Source organism: Uloborus diversus, chromosome 5 (genome assembly GCF_026930045.1).
Source record: "Uloborus diversus isolate 005 chromosome 5, Udiv.v.3.1, whole genome shotgun sequence".
In the NCBI taxonomy this organism is placed as follows: domain Eukaryota; kingdom Metazoa; phylum Arthropoda; class Arachnida; order Araneae; family Uloboridae; genus Uloborus; species Uloborus diversus.
In genome coordinates, this window is record NC_072735.1 from 97,787,520 (window position 1) to 97,809,209 (window position 21,690).

Consider the following 21,690-nt stretch of genomic DNA (forward strand, 5'->3'; position numbering starts at 1 on the left):
ATATAATCAAATAACTGTTAAGAAATTCAGTGTTTTTAAGAGCACAATGTATGGAATGGTATGGATATTCTGAAACGTACGTTTTTTAACTGTTGCCGAACGCGACTAGTACTAAAGAACTAGTACTAAAAAGTAAGAAAAATTTATTTTAAGATGAATATCATAACCTGACGACCGGAATATTGCATGCAGTTTTGCTTTAGCTGTTACTGACTTATTGGGGTAACTTACCCAATCTTGCCTTCAATGGACGCTTTTAACCGTATTATTGCTGCTGTCTGTCACGGGTGTTCTAAAGTTACTTTAGCTATCAGTTTGTTTCCATTCTCAGTCTCAATGAGAGGACATCCACCTCTAGCTCGGCTACTGTGTATTCCAGACTGATAAGTCCATATCAGGGACGAAACTATAGTCTCTGGATGGCGTAACCGGGGTGTTGATACATTGCATGTAGTTCTGCTTTAGCCGTGGCTTAGGGGTGGTAACTTATTGTTAAATACACAAGCTTTGCCTTCAATTGACGGGTTTAACCGTATTATTGATGCTGTCTGTCACTGGTGTTCTAAAGTTACTTTAGCTATCAGTTTGTTGGCATTCTCAGCCTGAATGAGAGGACATCCACCTCTTGCTCGGCCTGTGTATTCCAGTCCATAACAAGGACGAAACCATGGTCTCTGGATGGCGTAACCGGGGTGTTGATATATTGCATGTAGTTCTGCTTTAGCCCTGGCTTAAGGGCAACAACTTATAGCTTAATACCAAAGCCTTGCCTTCAATTTACGAATTGAACCGCACCATTGCTGCACGCACCCACTGGTGTGATAAATTTACTTTAGCTGCCAGTTTGTTGGCAGTCTCAGCTTCAATGAAATGACATCTACCTCCATTTCAGTTGCAATCTCTTTCAGACTTATTAGTCCATAGCAAGGACAAAACTGTTGTTTGTAAGGCTTATCCGGGATGTCGGTATACTGCAAGTTTTCTGCCTTAGCCCTGACTCAGGGGGAGGCCACTTACTGCTTAATATTTAGTGCCTTTATTTGTTGTAAATTTAAAATAGCACTAAAAACATTTCCGCGTCTTAATGCCAGATATTTTACTAAACATTAACTTTTGGATCTACTTATCTAAAACATTAATTTTCGTGTTGCATCAAAATTCTTTTTGTTCCTCCATTCCAAATTCCTTCAAAATTTTGAAATGTTCATTTTTAAGACACCAGGCTAAATTACGTACATTACAAACCTGAGAAAATATTTATTTATTTAGACAAAATTGTAATTAACAGCTTAAAAAATATCAAAAAAAAAAATTATAGAAGGAAGCAAATTATTATCAATATCACCTAACTCATATCAGTATAATAAAAAATAATTTTATAAAAGCAACATAGATCAAACTTTTTCAAAAAGAAACAATCTTAAAAGTTATTACAAGTAGTTAAAAACATTTGTATAAAAACGCTTTATTTTTCTCTTCGTAGAAAACGCATCGTAAAGGCAATAATAAAGAAATAATATTTAAATTATTTCAAGTTGGCGGTCATTATGTAAGTGGCGGTGCTGACATCCCCTCATTTCACTTATTATCACTTATTGAGTGCAACAAAATAATCCAATTCGGTAATTTACTCACAGCTATAATTTAATTCCACTAACTAATCGAAATGGTTAAAAAAAACCATCATTTCAACCTAAAAACAGTATTCCTTGTTCAAGTGCCTAAATTTTAAATGTTTCGACATTACTTTATGAAATTTATCTTCTTTTAATTACCATGGACTAAATAATATGATTATTTCATTGCCTATTAATAGGGAAACATTTATTAGTCCGTCACTCATTTTAATACAATCATAGTTGTCCCAATATTAATAAAACTGATTATTTTGTGGCAATAAACTTGATTTGAGCCACCATAAAATATGACTCGCAAAACTGAATGCACTAATAAAGTGCTATTTAAACCATAATAAAATTCCAAAGATCCCATACGCAGTACTAAATAGGCCTGGTATACGTGATGCTGGGAACATGACCGGAGGTCAGTGTTTCTGGCTGTTTCCATAGTAACGGATAAGGGAATGGGCAGCTCTCGATTATTCTCGTTATGTGTTGAAAGATAAGATAATGGCGCAATTGCAAGCAATTGAGTTCGGTTAATAACTTATTCCCCATCTTTCGATCTTTCGTTCGGGATGGAAAGGGAAATTACGCAGCGTCAAAAAGGTCGTAACTTTCACATCTTTCGAAGCTCAAATTGGCAAGTTCAAATTTCAAATCACTGTTGATTGGATACCCAATTCATTGTACGCACAATGGAAATGGAACTTCTCGTACCAATTATGTATCCTGTGGAAAAGTTTGAAGGGAAGGAGGAATAGGACTAATTTTATAAATAAAATATGTCGGTAGATTTAGAATAATTAAATAGTTATTTGATGTTAAGATTCTTGCAGACACTTTAACTCTCTCTCTCTCTCACCGTCTCACGTCCACGAAAAATTTTTGTGCAAATTTCTAGGCCCACATGAGTTTCGTAAATGTGATGCATGCACTTTTCTACGGAAGCTTTGCAGACAAGAAGGAGTAAATATGATGTTAATAATTCTCCTTTTCATTTACTTATGTCCTACGCTTTTGTTGTCTCTAGATGTAAATCTAGAGACAACAAAAGCGTAAGACAAAAATAAATGAAATGTTTTTACAATATTACACAATTTTGATTTTTATGATAGATTTATCGGAAAATTTAGTAATGTTTTTTGACATTTTTTTAAAATTATGCCAAGAACTTCAAGGTTTTGAAAAATAACTAACTTTTCAAATCTAAAACAAGGAAATACGTTACTTTCACCATACCATTAACTTTGAGCATTTTAACACCTTAAAAAAGATTTCAACGTGCGCGCATGCTTGTGTGTGTGTATGTGTGAGAGATGTAGCAAAAATATGGTCCACATTCGCAATACAAGAAATTATATTTAAGTGCTTAGAAAATACGCAGCATACAATTAGTAACATTCCATTCATATTTTTTTTTTAAATAAAAGCTAGTTAACGTGAAGTATTAATTAAATCCTAGAAACGCGGAGAAGCACATGGGGATTAAGTGTAATCTTATGTGGCAAGCCTTAAAAAGTTCTAATTAACGTATCTTAATTCAAAAAAGCAATTCTTAAATTTCATCCTCTCTAGGCAAATTTTTACTAAGAATGTTCGTTGTATAACATTTATTTAAGGTTCTCAAAAGCTTTGTTCTGAAGAATGTTTGACGTCATTTTCTTCAAATATATATATATATATATATATATATATATATATATATATATATATATATATATATATATATATATATATATATATATATATATATATAATATAGATCTATCGATATTTATATATATATTAATAATAGTTCTAAGGTTACTATATATTTATTCTTATTTATACTGACACACGGTTTTGTAAAGAACTTACTACTAGAGATTATAATCATGAAGTGTAACTCCTTGACGGAATTCTTTCGGATAAAATAATGTAATATAATTAAGTTCAATCATTTTTATAGGCGATTGAAAACATCATACTAGCAAGATTATTATTCTGTGAACGAAGCTTTTTCGGTTCAGTTTTTTCTTTATATTAAAAGATCTAAAATGTATCTTGTAGGCCAAAGAAAGGCCTTGAAATAAGTTATTAAACAATGTGAATTATTTGCTGCATTGAAATAATCTAAAATAGTGTCAAAAATCACAAAAAAAAACTTACACTTAGTAACGTATGCAGAGGAAAAATTTTAGAAAGCTTTAAATGGTGCTTAATTCCAATAAAATTGTTAACCATGACTTTTTCGCGTTCAAAGATTGAAAACTTCTAAAACTTTTGGAATTTCTGCATCTTTTAGAATTAAAAAAACTAAGGAACATCATATAGCATGAGTTCAAGCAAAAAACTATATAAAATTCAGGAAATTTCAGAAAGCAACATCTTGAAAAAAAATTTCGTAACTAAGACAAAAAAGGAGCAGGAGTGATCACTCAAAAACCAAGCGTAATTCGTTGATTTCACGATGATAACTATCAATAAAAAATAAATTTTTCACACTGAGACCACTGATGTCTATAAATTTAAAAAATAAAAATATTAGGGTCAGTTTTGTTGCGCATCATACTCGAAATATAAACTTAAGAGAATATTTTTCATTCTAACTTTTGCTTTATGCTTTTAAAAGAGCATTATTTTCCGTCAAACTGCAAATCAATAGTAGTTAAGTTGCATGAAACAAAACAAACCGAAAATGAGTTCACGAGAAACTCAAATGCTGTGAGCTAAACTGCATATATTTCACTCATTAACAGACGAATCTCTTTTCTTCGAACTGGAAATAAATTCGATAAGAAAACGAAAACTGCAAGCAGTTTATTAAGCAATAAAGCCGCCACACTCTTTCTCAAATTGTTCATCTCTACGTCTTTGTCATCTGGGATTTTCTTTTCTTTGTACTTATTTGCATAGAAAAATGCCGTCAAAGAAAATTAGAATTGATTTCCAGTTTCTGCTAATTCATTCAAACTCATATCTTTTGACGCAGTTTATATGAAAATTTTAAAGTCATTTTCTAAGACTAAATCATACAACTTTAACGGAAAGAAAAATGTCACAAGTACTTACAGTACGAATTTTTCTAAAGCATAAAGTCATATTTCCAGCAAAAAATTTAAAGATGAATTTACAATGGTCTAATCTTTATGAATTTCATGACTCCTTTAAAATTCTATGTCAGGTACAATAATTAAAGTGTAAAAGGGTTAAGGTCATGATATTATTTTATTATTATTATTTTTAATTCACTTTTCTAATGTTGTTCCTTTTTTAAAAATGAATTTTCTTTTTTTATCAAAAGATGCTTGTTTTACAAATGCTACCAAAATAAATACCGTTTGATATAAAAGCGTAAATACGAATGGTATAAAGAAGTAAAATACTCAAATAAAAATATATTTCAAACTCAACTTATTTAAATATTTTTTTAACTTCAATAAATTAAAAGAAAATCTTGAACGGATATTCATTAACGTAATTATGAGGAGAAATAAGAGAAATCCTATAATGCAGAAAACAATAGTCTAGACCAATATGCATTTGTTGTAGACACTATGTTAAAGAAGCATTTAAGGCACAACTTTTTTCAACTTTTCAATTTCAATTTTTAGCTTAAATAATAGAATTCAAAAAGTAGTTCTGCTTTAGATAGCAGTACGTCTCCAATTCTATTCAAAAAGAAGCCCAAAATATCACACCCAGTTAAACTATTCAGTATAACACATTGAAAGAAATTCTTTTAAGAAATTTAATAGGGTGAAAATTACAATTTTATGTCAATTAAAAAAAACATATATTCGTGTTCCTTGTGAAACAAAAAATTCGGTATAGCCACTGCAACGACTATTCAAACAATTAAAAAAGCAAATGAAGAAATATTTAAAATGTAAAATTTCAGAAATTATAGATTGATCAAACAGTTTGAGTGAAAGAGTTTTATAAAATCCCTGCAACATAAGAGCACTAAAAAATTAAAAATTTGAAAAAGTGGCAAAAGTCAGTGGCTTGGGATTAAAGAAGATACACTGATCGGTATACGGTTAAATTTTAAAAAAATCCCTCTATTGGCAATCGCACAGTGTACGGATAAAACAGTGGTGAAATATATAAAATAAGCATTTTATTGTTTTAAAATGATAATGGTACTGTTCTATAGCATTAATAGTAGTTCTTAAGGCATTGAGTTGGACAACAAAGGTTTCAACTCATACGAAGTTTCCGATAGAGTTCAGAGAAGCATGGATTACAGAAATACATTAATGAGAACCGTTACCGATGAAAAATTATGAAACGTGAACATAATTTATATGGGTTTAAGTAATGTAACGATATTAATATAAAACGCTAGCTCATTTTTTAAATAATAATACTTTTAACAGGTGCTGAGAATCTTAACTTGGAAATTCCTCGAACTGCGTTTGCAAAACTAAACGTTGCTTATGCTGAAACCAAAGCGACAATTTATTCGTTTTGGGGTTTCGTTAAGCTAAGACAATAATACGGAGGATAACAACGTGTTTATTTGGTATTCGTGATTTATGCGGGAAAGTGCAATATACGTTATATTTAATTAATAGAAAACCGAAATGCTTTTTTATATTAAAAATCAACGTTCTAAATCATTAATACTTAATTAACAAATTGAGGCGTCACGTATTTTTTTTATTTGTAAAAATCACATAAGTTTCCAATTACGACTCCTTCCTCCACCTATTTAAAACGAACAAGATTTTGCTGTATCTGTAACTTTGACGTACAGTTCAAGCGAGCGAAAATGATTAGGGGAAAATATAAAGTCAGGTTTACATAATGAAACATTTTAAACGTCAGCCCTCTTACCAACAAATTGAGAGGTCTTGAGATTATTTTTATTTTTTAAAAGGAACAATAATTTCCATATACCGGCTCCCATTACGTTCATAATCAGCGTAATATGTAAAATATATCCTGGTCTCTGTCAGCTCGTCTTAGTTTAAACAGGCTACGAAGTTGTGCATTAGTTATACTAAATCTATGGGAAAAAGTCCCACCAAAATAGGAACTAAACCATTGAATAGGGGAGGGTGGCCCAAAGCGGGTAGGTTAACGAAGTTGTAGTTTTTGAATTCTTATCGCAACAATTTCGGTTTTATTCCCTTGCATGATTAAATTAATTGCTATTATTATAATGGCAGTCGATTATAATGGCAGTCAATAGGTAACTGCCATTATTAAAAATATATAAAAAAGTTATACTTATCCAATTTAAATTGAAAATCTAAGTCAACACATTTGTTCATAAAACATAACGAAATAACTGATTAACTCAATAAACTAATTGCCATCATAAAAAATAACTTTTTAAAGTCATGCTTATCCTATTGAAATAGAAGTCAGCACATGTGTCAAGAAATTATAAATAAATATATGAATGAATCCTATGCTCGGTTTGCTCGAAGGCGTGTTTTTTTTTTTTTTTTTTTCAATACTTATAACCATAAACTTAAAAAAGAAACAAACGAAATGACTATCGTAGCTTGTAGGTGGATGATCTCAGAAAAACGTATAATGTTATTGACAATCAAAAAAATAAGCTGGCCTTCGAAAAATCACAAGTTTAAAAACTTATTTTTTAGAAATGTATCATTTTTTTTAAATTTTAAGCCTGTTTGCTCCATGCCGCTTCACTGCCTCTTCGCTGGGACTGATTGAAACTTTAGGGGTGTTTATGTAAACACGAATTTTGTATGCATCGCCGCTTACACAACATGGGGGGCATACGAAGGCCTACCCGCTTTGGATCACCCTCTCCTACATAAAATTTGGATATGTCTGAAGATATATGAAACTGTTGGGATCGGTTTCAGCCTTGATTGACATTCATATCCAGAGACTACTGTTGAATAAGTGTGATTTCTGTTTCAGCCTTGTTATTTCAGTCAGATATCAGCAATCCTCAAGAGCTGAGAGTAAGTAAATACGAATTTGTGTCGGTCAGGAAGTAATGTAAAATTCAAGACTCACCAGAATAGAAAAGAAGCCGCCTCTCTTTTTCGTAATCGGTGCCAGGAATGGAGAGGACACAGGCTATGACGACCAGTTCCCCGTTAGTGCCCAGGTCCGAGTCCCGGATTTCTCTGGATGCCTGGATGTGGTACGCGCCGGTGGAGCGATGACTGCGCGTGCTGGTTTTGACGCCGGACACCAGTCTGGCCGGCTGGTCGGAGGAGTCCCGCCACTCGTCGTCCTCGTACTCGAGCCCGATCTGCAGCAGTGTCATCGTAGGCTTTGGGAAAACCCCGTCGGCCTCGCACGTTAAGTTCAGCGAATCGGAAGACTGCCGAGTGAAGTTGAACTCGAACCGGCTAGGTGGGGCTATCGGGAAAAAAAAAACATTGATTACTGTGATGAACTCAAAAAAATTGCAAAACAATTTGAACATTTTATATTTTATTTGCAATCTATGTAGCAAACAATACTATAAGCACTCTTTGCTTATGTACACAACTTTGTACTAGTAAAAAAAACAGGTGGAACTCTGAACTTTCGACGTATTCGCTACCTTGTCGTTTAGCAAGCCAAGGTGCTTCCTGCATGATAGCGTCATCTTATGACGTCATTTGAAAGCAATAATAAAAAAAACTATTATTATAGTCCACTAGGTGGCGAATAAGTTGTAAATTCAGCGTAGTACTTTTTTTTTTCAGTGGTACAAAGTTGTGTGGACCTTATAGTCCAAGAGCCCATGAATGCCAGAACTACGTCATAGTTTTCTTTCTTTTTTTTTTTTTTTTTTTGTATGTGTGTATGTGCTTAAGTACATCACAATAGGTAAGAAAAATTAACTTTTATTTAAGCCGAGTCGAGCTGGCTTTGGCAGGAAAACAAGTAGCAAAGGTGTGTAAACTTGCTGCAAAAGCTAAATATCATAGATATTTTCCATGTCACGTGACCTAGTGGTCCCCATCCAGCCATCTCGATTTGGCGGACGTTATAGAGAGGTGCAGAAAATCGTTTGAAACTAACCTTTTTTTTTCATTTATTTTTTTATTTTTTTTTTTTTTTAATGTTTTCAAAAACGCAAATTTTCAGCTTCCAAGACATAAATCATGAGGGTCTTGAATATCACAAAAAGCAAGAAAAAAGTGGGCTCCAGAATGGCCTCCAATGGGGGACCTGCCTTAACATGACATTTTGTTTCACGAAGCTGATTTGCCTTTTTGTATCCCTTTTTCTTTTATTGTTTGAATCATCAATAATCAAAATTAAAATATGGATGGTATCGCGATGCATCGCTCACAAAACATCGATGTTTCGCAAGATTAAACTTTTTACAACGTTTTTGTACTTGTAAACTAAAACAAATGCTTTCATGGGAAAAATAAATACACAGCCTGCATTTAATAATCTGTAGCTAAGAGTTTTGAGCTGTATAAACAAAGTCAATACTAATAGCAACAGTGCCAATTTTAATAAATTCTTTAAAATATCTCAATTTTAAATCAAGTAATAAAGAGTGAGTAACTCAACATATTTTTAAATTTAAGAACATTGAAAATCAACATAATTAATTGGAATAAATTAATAACACCTTTTAATTTAAACCCGAGTAAAACAAAAGCTAAAATATGCGAACTAATTAGAGAAATTGAAAAAAAAATTTTAGACTATGTAACTTGAAAAAAAAAAAAATAAATAAAAAAAGAAGCATAAGGCAAAAAAAAATGTAGTCAAAAGATTTATTTTATACTGAATATAACTGTATATTTAAGTTCAATTCAGTATAGTATATTTAAAACACAAAATGCAGCCAATGATTTTAAAATATTTATAGCAATTTTAAATGTGTATAGCCATTAACAGTAGGTAATAGTTAATTCGAAATTATGATTTACCGATTTAAATCAACGACTTATTACAGAAAAAACTAGACATAAATTCAATATTATAGTTAATATTATGATGTAGAAAAGGACGGTTTCGCCAATGTAAGCGTTCTTCTTCGGCAACTAATTATAGAAAACTTTGTCGAATGTGAAGATGTTGCAATCATTGATTCATGATGTAGTTTTTAACATTGCGCGTATTTTAATAAGCATAATCATTGCTTTTTTTTATGTTTTCGGTTCTATTATTAAACATCGACATCGAAGAAACATCGATGTTAATAATAATATCGACCCTAAAACATCGACATCGCTGTCGCGCCACTATAGCAGAATCTGATATAAAGACTCAAGTTGAGAAGTTAAATGGTACAAGCATATTTGGTATCGACCGCATCCCACTGAGCTAAGTACTCAATGGAATGATGAAATCAATCATTACATCCTTTCTTGTCCAAAATTAAACTTAACTTTTTTATATTTTAAAATTTTAAGAACTAATGGAACTAATGTTGATTTAATGTTTCGTTAAAGAACTGTGTTAAAATACTAATTTTCAAGATGAAGTTGAATCGTGATTAAACTATATATCATCAGAGAAGAAAAGTTAAACATATCCAACTATTCGGTTAAACTTTTATTATAACACTGCTAATCGCTCTTTGGGTAGAATAATTCGTATATTTCCGTCATTAAGTCCTAGTTGTTGAAAACTTACATGCATTTTTCCAGAAATATATTATCCTACTGCATCCATTCGAGTTAAATAATGGATGTAATCTTCTGTACTTGTTGACTGTACAAAATTTATATGCTTGAGGATTTATTACATTTCTAATTTTATCGTTACACAATTCAATTTACAGAAAACTTTCCTACATTACCTCCTGCCGGTACGTATTTTTAAACCTTTTTTCCGACGGGCCATTTTGAGTTTCGACTACTAAGAGTCGTACACTTTATCCAAGAGTCAGAATTATTTGCACAGAAATCACTAAAAAAGAACTTAATGTAAAGCAGAGCTGTGGATTTACTTGTGTAACAAACAGGTGGTAGTGAACTACTAAATTACAAAGAAAACAGTCGCTTTCTTAAGAATATTTCCTTAATGAAGAATGTTGAAAATTTTCGTTCGTCACGTAAAAAGGGAACATGTTTCGCGAAACCTTTTTGAATTTCATATTGTTTAGCTTTGTAACGGCATTCACAGAGTGTATTACAAGCCAAATTGTATATTTAGTTTCAATGATTATCGAGAGACCTGGGGCGTCACAGGGAGGAGGGGGAAGGACACCTAGTTGCCCGGACCCGAGCCTGAAGCAAGCCTGCTATGTTTTTAAAATGAGGGGAGAAATATAAGAGGGGATGTAGGGGTGAAATATAAGAGGGGATGTAGGGTTGAACAATATGGGGGGAGCCAGTAAAATCATTTGTGACGAGCCCAAAAATTTCTGTGCACTCCCCTGCGAGAGACACTCGTTTTTAGAGTTTTTTTTTAATAAAAATTATTTTATTAATACTTATGATCTTCATTTTTACAATGTTTATCAATTTATTTTTGTAAATCTGAGAAATAATAAAATTTACATACATTTGCATCATATTATTGCGCAACAGTAAATTTCGCTTGTGATGTGGCCAGTTAAATTTTTTTAATTATTTTCTACTTAGGAAACCTTATTTATTTATTTATTTATTTATTATTATTTATTTATTTATTTATTTATTTATTTTTTTTTTTTTGCTTCAAAACTGCAAATAATTATTATCACTTCAACGTAACGCTCGTTTTAAAAGCAAACGATCTATTTGAAATATATATTTATTTATTTAAGAAATCGATATGAATTAAAAATATGATATAAAGAGTAATTGTTCATAATTACTTTATCTAAGCGTTTAAACTTGAATAATATTACAAAAACATACAGAAATAATAGTAGGGGAAAGTAGCCATATTTCGTCTCCATTTCATCCCCCAAAGTTTCTATGGTCTGACAAAAAGGTGTCACCGCCGGTGATAATCTTTTCTGGTTCCTGGCAAGCACCTTATTTATTTGTCGAAGTTTCATTAGTCTAGTCCGCTGCGTTACCGTTTGGGAGCACTTATTCTGATTTTTGAAAACTTGATTTATCGTAATACTATTTGTAAATGCTCTTTTGCATTTATTAAAATGTGTTTATTTAGTAGTATTTGACATATTCGTTCAGGGTAAGCTATGAACTGAATGCTTTGCCACGTTTAAGTTCACTCAAGTTCAGGAAGCCGCCTTATTGGCGAATATGACGTTCCTATTTTCCTCCTTACCAAGATTCGAGTAAAAACGTTGATGCAGGGAATCCTATGCGTATTAAGCGTTTTTATAAAGACTGACATGGATAAATAAAAGCACGTTGCTCTCAATGCACCTCGAGGAAAACCGAAAATGGGCTACAGGGCGAAAAACAAAAAGAAAAAATAATAATTTATGACGCTCACTTGGAGGCTTGAAAAATCAATCTGATACATTTCTCAATAAATATTTTGTGAAAAAAAGTAGTTTTTCTATTATACAATTCTTAATCCGTACTTTTTATTATTAATAGGTTTTTAACCCGTTATTACCTCTTTTGAAAGATGTATAGGAGCTGAGATGAAAACAGGTAAACAATTTTAAATTCTGGTAAAATAGCATTTTTTAAAATAATATTTTTACCGGAAAACATAACATCGCACTAGTGGCTGTGTATCAATCACAAAACGAACGCCAACTCGCCGCGAAATAGTGAAAGCAATGAACAACCTTGATTACTCAAAGAGAGCATTTCACATAAACTATTAGTAAACTGTTTAATTGCTTTTTGACCAATCGCTTTCTTGATGAGCTTCAGTGCGATTAAAATTTTATTAATGGTAAATTTATTTATTAGAAAAATTATCCTTCCTAAAAATGTTTTAATTGTAATTTGCATTTAATTAGTAAAATATCAAACTATTATAAGAGATTACACATTGCACAGGATGGGAAAGAGCAACTTGCTTATTTGGTTATTTTATGAAAAAACAATATAATTATGTAGAACTACAAGTATTGTTCTTAAACACCACAAATTATCTGATTAAAAATTCATGTTTGGCTAGTTTTGAAGATCATTTCAGGAACTTATCGTCCATTATTTTGAATGCTGTGCGTCACTCAATTTTTAAAGTTACTTTGAACTCTCATCACCCTCTCCACGGGTTTTTTCAAAATTTAAATCATTTGCATGACTCTTATCACTCTGAATTCCTGTCGAGTTTCTTGAAATGGGCTCAATTTCTTCTGAGTGCACTTTTTTATTGCGACAGAATGTAAAAATTAGAAATAATTTCTAATGACATAACTATTTTATTAACTTACGTCTAATATATCAACACTTTTCTTGAATAGCAGATTCTTTGATCAGAAAATTAGCTTATAACACGAGAGATAAAACATATGTTTAATAATAGTACACATTTAGTTTCTAATTGAATCGTCTAAGAAACTTTCTGACGGTGGAATTAAATTCAATTATCTAATTAGTAGCAAGTAGTTTATTGCAGCAAATTCGAGATAATATCTTGTTAATAGTAATCATTCTTGTCATACATGTTCCTGTCTGTATTGATTTCATTTAATAATGTAAATTAATTTGTTTAATGAATTCAGAATTCAAAGTGAAATTTATGAATTTTTTTTTGGAAACGTGAGAATCGGTACTTATGGTATATTTTGTTTCCCTTGCTAAGTTTTCTCCGTCAATTAACTGGATAAGAGATTGTGTAACTCTATGTACTTGAAGATGCATGTAACTTTAATAGATTGCTAATTAAATGAATTAAATAATTCGAATTGTTTCTAAGAAACGTCTTAAAAGAACAAGGAGAAGCATTTGAACAACTGCAAATTCTTCACACACCTCTCTTTCCTTCCCTCCTCCCTCTCCCCATAAGAGAAAATATGTTCTCTCGTACTTCAAATCTACAAATTGCTAACTAATAGTATGCTATGTTTGATTTTTTAGCATTTATTTAAACTCCATAAACTGCAAAATACCTCCTTTCATTTCACAAGACAAGTGTCACAATACTTTTCTAATAAAATAAAATTACAGAAAATAAAAAGTTGCTTATCAAACAATTTATCTAATAGTTTTAATTATTTGTTGACTAAACCCCTTTTTAATGTTCAAATTGATTTTTCCACCAAATTTCGACTATATTATCTTAAAATAATACCTAGTATATTTCCAACTCGAAACGAAAAGTTTTTGAAACATGAAATCAGTTTTTATGAAATGAAAAGTAATAGTTATTTTTTAAAAAATATCTCGAAGAATATTGATATATGAAAAAACTTAAAAGAGAATCAACTTTTTTCAACAGCATATAAAATTATGTCTAAGATGCTAAGCAACCACAGTAAGAAGCAAAACAAAATTAACAATTCGTTTCTAGTAAATACACATAGCACTAATAATAAAGTCAAGCCTTTGGTACGACTGCCTGTTCGTTTATCTGTCAGCCATCTGTCTGTACTTCAGGTATATCTGAAGCTATTTGACCATCACAGTGTTTCTAGAAATGACTTAATATTTACGAAACACGTTTACGCAACTATGCATACTAATAAAAGCAGGTTTTTACATTTATAATGCTTGTATCACTAACACCACTTACATTTTTAAAAATTGCATTGTTAGACACATTTTGCGGAGTAGGAAATCGTTATTTATGCAAAATTATTTTTATCAAGGTTAAAATATAAATTTTCGACTTCAACGAAAATGTAGAGCAAAGTGAAATAGTTAAGAGAACTTTTTTTTTTCAAAATGAACAAATTGGAAATTTGTTTCGAAAGTGACGGTGCATAAAAAAAGAACAATGTATTATACAATAAACTATGCGTTGAAACATTATTTTACATTTCTGGCAGTAAGTTTGTACCTCCTAAAAAAGAGAGAAATTTTTCACTTTATTTATTCATGAGGCAAAATGAAAAATAAAAAAATTTTCTAATAAAATATTTTATATACGATCATAAAAGATATATTTTTCATCACATAAATGAGTAAATAGAAAAATGAATGAATGAATGAAGGGGAAAAGGAAAAGAAACACTAAACAAATACATCAATAAATAAATAAGTTAATATGTGTGAAAGTATAAATGAGTGAATAAAACAGTGAATGAAAGAAAAAATAAGTGAATGAATGAATAAATAAGGGAATTATTATGTAATGCAATGTAATTGAACAAATTAATAAATAAATACGTAAGGGATTTGATAAAAGACTGAATAAGTAAATGAAACGAACTTTTTCACTTTGTCCGATCCACTTGACTAAATGCGTAAACAATAAAATACAAATAAGCTTAATATTAAACAAATAAATACTGCACCGAATATTAGCAGCTCAATTAATATTTAAAACCATACGCACAAGAACTAAATCATTAAATATGAACAAAAATATTTTTTTTATTTACAGCAAAAAGTTACAATATGAGTATCAATTTTTGAAGATCATATTTTTTATCATATTTTTTTATTTCATATCTAATTTTTCCTTGACTGGAATATACCACATGTGCTAACACATAGCTAAAATATTGCTAGATAGGTGGCGCTAAAAGAAAAGTAAATATTTAACCAATTCACTTTGCTCCACTATTTTACTTTGCCCCATAGTCCCCTACGTCATTTTTACTTCAATTAATAAATTGCGTCAACACTTCGCGTTAAAAATATTTTGAATGTGAAAAGCATTAAAGGATTGTCCCAAAAATACTTTTATAATATTATGCAAATGGCTTTCATTTATCTTAAAACACTCGAGTAGAAAGAATTTCGTTGGTGGGTAAAAAATCACGCTGGTTTAAGAAAAAGGGAAACGAACTTTTGCTTTTCACAACGACATTGTAAAAGAAAAGGGACTCCCCTATATACTTTGGCAGCCAGTCTTTTCTGGGAATTCAGAAAATGGAGATTATTGGTTGAAAGGAGGAGTTTTCTTTCAAGGCCCCGGGCCACAAAACAAAGTAAGGCCCTCTTTTTATTCGGAGCTTAACGTAAAGCCAGTCTGTTCCTTAAAAAACAAAATAAATAGAAATAAATCTCTTCCACCGCTGACGCGAAATATTTATTCTTATCTTTCAACTCGCAAACATTTAGAAAATGCTTTTTTTTTTACGAATTGCATTTTCTTTTTCTTCAAAAAAGAAAGAGCCTTAAGTTACCTTAAAAAAACAAGTTTTGTGGAGGAAGCGGTCAAAAAATGGGAAGCCATGTGGTTGGATATTATTTTAATATCTCGTCTTTCCAATCTTTTTCTTTCCTACTTTGTGGAAGTATAGGGTTTTTAAGAAACAGCAAAAGTTTCCGTTGGCACGCTTCTAGTTTCTGGCCGTTAGCTACACGATATCTTGTCTTAAAATATTTTAGTGTGTTCAGAAAAGATAATGTTGCTATGTATAGCTAGCATAACCAAAAATTTATAACTATTTATTCAAAGTTTCTCTTTCTCCTTTTTTTTTTCTTTTGAGATATCGTCAGTTTTGTAAACAAAGAATATCAGTTCATAAATTATTTTTTCTTAATATAAATCATGATTGATTATGATTTTACCGGAAAAACCTCAAATTGCGTTTGCGAAAAACCTCATATTGCAAACCTCATATTGCGTCTCCCCTTGCGTTCATATTGCGTTGCGAACAGTGGCACTATTTTCCTGGAAAATTATGACTTTTAGCTCAAGGAAACGAAGCTCAGAGATAGGAGATGTAACTATATTTGTTATTAAGGATCGTAATTTACTGCTGTAATGTTATTCTGTATACTGGAAGGTACTCTTATATCATATACACTTACATTACAGTATATAGGGAAAAAGCGGGGTTAGTTGTACCAGGGGCAAGTTGTGCCATCGAGCCTTGTGACCGAACCGAAAGGTTTCAGCACCTGTCCTGTCATGTGAGTGCGCAGGTTGATTATCTCAGTGTAGTATGTATGTTTGGAAATATAGCGCTGGGTTAGTTTCAAGATAATACTATTTTTCGTCTTTCCTATAGAAAAAGTAAACGTTGTGATCTACATCGAATTGCCATTTCCATTAAGTATAATGAGGTACAAACGTTCCAAACATTATTTAAATGCAAATTTTGAGCTATCGTTCTATGCATTTCTTTTTTCGATCATGTCAGCATTTTGTTGACATGAAGCATTTTGTTGACATGTCAGCATTTTGTTGTTGTAACGAATAAAATAAAAAATGGTGTAACGCGGGCTTTTTAACTGTGTATTATTTATTCAAAATAAGTTTCAAAACGTTCAGCAGAAAATTTATTCAACTTGGTAGAACACAGATTGTCCTATCCGCATGCTAAACCGAAGCTCGACTGATGCTCAAAAACTTGTGAGAATATTTGTTAGGGAGCAGCATTAGAGTCTGGTATGACTAGTTGGCTCTCCAGTTATTACACGCTTTGGAAAAATGGCACTGCGGAAAAGTGTCCCATGTGCAAACGTACCTCGGTCTACCCTAAGCATTTAAAGTTTCATTTTAAGTTTTAGATTGAACTTAAACCTCTGACACGCAGTGTAATAACATGATGGAATAATCAATACGGCCCATACGACCGATCTAAAGTTTCTGAATGTCAAAGGGCATTAAAGCAAGAAATATTAATAATACATCGAATCCACTCAAATTTTTGAACACCGAGGATTAAAAAATATCTGTTCTGTCAACGGAATGTATAAACTGCAGAAAAAAATTAACTCAATGAAAGAAGTAATGTTGTCAAATGAACAAATTTAAACAGATTAATACTGAAACATTGTTGGAGCTGAAAACATCGTTTTACATCAAAAGTAAATAGTTGATATTTTAATACAAAATTTCATTTGTGAAAATACTATGTAGAAAAATGTCTGTACGAAAAATTTCTCCGAACAAGTGCGTACGCTAAATGCTAAAAACCTAATAGGAGCATTATGTAAGGATATATATTTCTGTTGAAAAATATCATACATGCCGATGCAAAAGTTGGTGGTGCATGAAAACTGCTACATTAAAATAGATAACTTAATAGCTAATTGCAGCATTGCAGAGACAATCAAACTATCTGCTTAGTACATGCTACTTGTAAGAGAAAAGTTACATGATGATCAATATAGTAATTGTTTGACTATGACTTTTATTTCGGAGAGGTATTTCGAAAACTGTTACCCGCAATCAATCTAGCACGCGATTATTTTGAGAGAACAATCAATACTCGAGTAAACACAGTAGCAAAAATTTCATTGTTTACATGTACAAAAATAATGGAAAAAGTTTAAGCATTGTTGCATATAGGTACATAACTTGTCTTACAATTACATTTCAGAGAAGTATCACCTTTTCTAATTTGGTAATATGTTTGAATTGCCATTTTCTAATTTGATAATAACTCTGAAAATTTAAAAGAAAAATCTCAAGATCTTCTGCAAATTATCATGTTTTTTTTTCCTTTGAAACGCTTATTTTAAACATTAGAAAAAATACATTAAAGTGCTATTTGAAGTAGTTTAATTTCAACATGGGTTAACGTTTTTTGATAATATTAAGCTCTTACGGAATATAGGACACAAAATATATAGGGGAATGTGGGGCGAAGTAAAATGGTTAAGACGACTGAGCTTTTTAAAAATAAAAAAATGCGAAATTTGTTTTGAAAATTACACTATATAAAGAAAAAACATTGTATTTTATAATAAAACCTACATTGAAACATTATTTTTTATTTTTGACAGTAAAATTGTGCCTTGAAAAAAAGAGTAGAAAATTTTCGTTTTTTTTTTCATGAGGCAAAGTGAAAAATGAAATATTTTTCGAACGAAAAATTTTCTGTTCGATTGTGAAAAATATTTTTGAAAAAACAAATGAGCAAATAAAAGGATAATGTACTAAATGAAAATATAAGAAACAATAAACCAATAAATTAGTTAATTTATTAATTAATACATGAGAAGAAATAAATGAGAGAATAAAGTAGTGAATGATTAAGAAAATAAGTTAAATAATGAATAAATAGGTGAATTATTAAATGAAAAAACGTGAATAAATTAGTTAATAAATTAATACGTAGGTGATTTAGTAAATGATTCAATGAGTGAAGGAAATGGACTAAATTTCACTTTGCCCCGCATGCTCTTGATTAACTGTAACCAGCATTTGAAACACAAATAAGCTTTCTATTAAGCAAATAAAGTTTGCACCGTATATTATCTCATTATACGGTGCATATACCTCAATTAAAATTTAAAATATTAATAACCATAACTTTATCATTTATTAATAATAAAAATAATATTTGACTTACAACAAAATATTACAATATGAGTATCAATTTTTGAAAATTGCTTGCATTATCATTCTTTGATATTCAGAGGTATATTTTTCTTAACTGGAATAGACTACATATGTTTTTTTTTTTTGGTAAAATATTTCTGGGTAAGTGGCACTAAAAGCGGAGTAAATATTTCAACTTTTCCCTTTGCCCCGCTATTTCACTTTGCCCCACGTTCCCCTACTCACACTAGCTAAATAGTAAACTTGAAATACCACACAGTGAAATAATTCTCTGATCCTATTTGGTAACCATTGAAAAAATATACCTTTGCTATAATTTTCATACCTTGTCATTCAGCATTGTTCATATGCAATCAAAAAACTACCATTTTTTTATTATTAATTTTGCCCTATTTCTACAAGGACTGTTCTGCAGTTAATACTGTATTGGGCAGGCAAACGGTAGTATCTGCAGAAAGGAATTTTCGAGATATTTGAAGAAACACGTCATGGATTCATACCAACAATAGGAAAATGTTTGAATTATACTTTTTTTTTGCGCTTTTTTTTCAGCGGAAACCGAATAAACAAGCTTGTATTAAAAATCTAAAGTTCAATCGATGACAAAAATGCAAAAAAAAAAAAATGCTGTTACCACTCTTTACCTGCCCACTGCAGAAGATGACCCCCAACATCTAAGGCAGTATTGAAAAGGCACGCGTTTCAGTTCAATTCCAATTTTTTGCTCATATTTTTTGGCTCGAAATTGTTCATCAATTTAGGCACAAAATCTTAACTTAGTTTGGTAAAATTTTGCCTCCAATCATGTTAACAATTTTATTCTGACTGAAATTACCATTAACAGTTTATTCCAGTTAAAATGTACACCAGTTAAACTACTAATTCTGAATACTTCCTAATGCCTTCTGTTGCTGAAGAAAGCATAATCACTGCAGTTTCCGCATCGTAATCAATCAAACTCAGACCCAGAGCAATATGATTTATTTATCTTCAAGCACATTTCGCATCTGAAAAGACCCAAAATACTTGCCTAAAAAGTGCATCGTTTTTTATTTTAAGACTTAAAATATCAGGAAATATTTAATTCAAAATAGAAGTTTGCTTTCAAAAAAAATGAGGGAGGGAAATAGGAAATCAAAATTTTAACTATTTCTCTCTATTTAGTTCGTAAGCAAAAAAATTGAAAATAACATTATTTAAATACGTGAAACACTGTTCACTGAAAATCCCCTTAAAATTATTTGGGCTGATGGGGGAAAATAATTGGAGTCAATCAATATTTATTGCTGTAAATTAAGGAAAAAAAAACGCATCAGTATAAAAATAAAGGTTAGAATGTCTAGCTCTTTCTTAGCAAAAGGTAACATCATTAATGACATTTTCTTATAGGAATGAGATAATGCACAGATAATTTAATCACAATGCCCAAATTTACTTACTAAACAATAAATATCTAGTCTAATCTAGCAAGCTAGACATTCTGATGTTCCGCTGATTTCGCATTTCCTATTTTAAGCTTGGAAAAATTATTCTTTTCTTAAGAATGTTCGATAACCGGGAAAATAACGAGCCTCTAGCTTTTAGTGTGGTGCAAAGATTTTTGTGCAGGGAGGAATAGGTATTTGGTAGGGGATTCTGTTTTGAGTGCAACCTACACCAAATGTATTGCGTAGAATGAAATGAGCTGCAAAAAAATAAGCATAATGGTGTACGAATAAAATGGCAAATCCATCTACATGACGTATTTCCATATATGATATAAGTACAACTTTGCAGAAATGAATGCGAATAATATATCTTATTCTTTAAAAAAAATAACTTATTCATCTACTATATTCCTTGAACAAAATTGTCTGCACTTTTCCCTTTAAATTTTCGAGTCAATTTGTAGAACAGCACGAAATTTGTAACGGAAATAAAAGAAAAATGAACACTTTTTCCTCACAATCAATATTTTCTTGAAACATTGTCTTAGCAAGAAATGATTTTTGACATAAAGGACAGACTCGGCAAGCGCCTTTTTCGCTACTTTCCTTATAGTTGAATTAAAACGTTGCACAAATAATGAGAAGAATATCGCATATGATTTGAATGAATTAACTTACATATGTCTTATAATCCTTGCACGAAAGTATTTACACGTTTTATGTTTCCATCCATCGAAATTAATTACAAAACAACAGAACATTTATTTATGAAGTAAAAAGAATTAAAACTTTTCTAGCAAGTGATACTTGCTTATAAAGCTTTCAAACTTTTTCTTCTTATCGATTTCGGTGAAATACAGGACTAATGCACAGCAGTAACTTAAGCTTACTTCCCAGCATAAATAAATGAAAAAACATAAACATGAAATAATTGCAGAAATAAATTTCCCCTGCTTATTAATACCAAATTAAAAGATAAAAGAAGCTAAATCATGTAAACAGATTGAATTTAAACCAAAATGCCATTAAGTAAAAAAATTCAATCTAAACAAACAAAATGAAACACCAAAAAAAAAAGGAAGAGTAAATAATACAAAATAATAGAAGTTAGTTCTTTTTAAAACATGCAGGTTCAAAGTACGTCGCTCACGTTTCTCGCTAAATCTCTTTTAAAACCCTTCTTCTATTAATAACTTACTCTGTCTCATAACTAATTCACGGTAATCGTAGACGAATATGATTTCCAGGACGCATCAGATCTTATGCTACTTCTGACTTTTTTTTATCAAAAATGTTTTGAAGAAACAGATTACTTTTATTCATGAAATAAATTTCCTATTACTCAGAAAAAATATTTGCTTTGCTCCGAGCACTCATTAAAATCCTTAAGATTGCTGCTTGTTCGCTGTTATTTCATATTAGATGAAAAACTCCAAGGA

At 30.9% G+C, this 21,690-nt stretch overlaps 1 protein-coding gene across 1 annotated transcript in view; it reads right to left on the reverse strand.

Moving 5' to 3' along the window:
* LOC129222214 (uncharacterized) overlaps positions 1-21,690 on the reverse strand; it is a 395,332-nt gene that overhangs the window by 114,091 nt on the left and 259,551 nt on the right. The window contains exon 3 of the mRNA XM_054856692.1: positions 7,608-7,958. Within this exon, the coding sequence (XP_054712667.1) occupies positions 7,608-7,958 (351 nt within the window). The remainder of the gene's footprint in view (positions 1-7,607; positions 7,959-21,690) is intronic.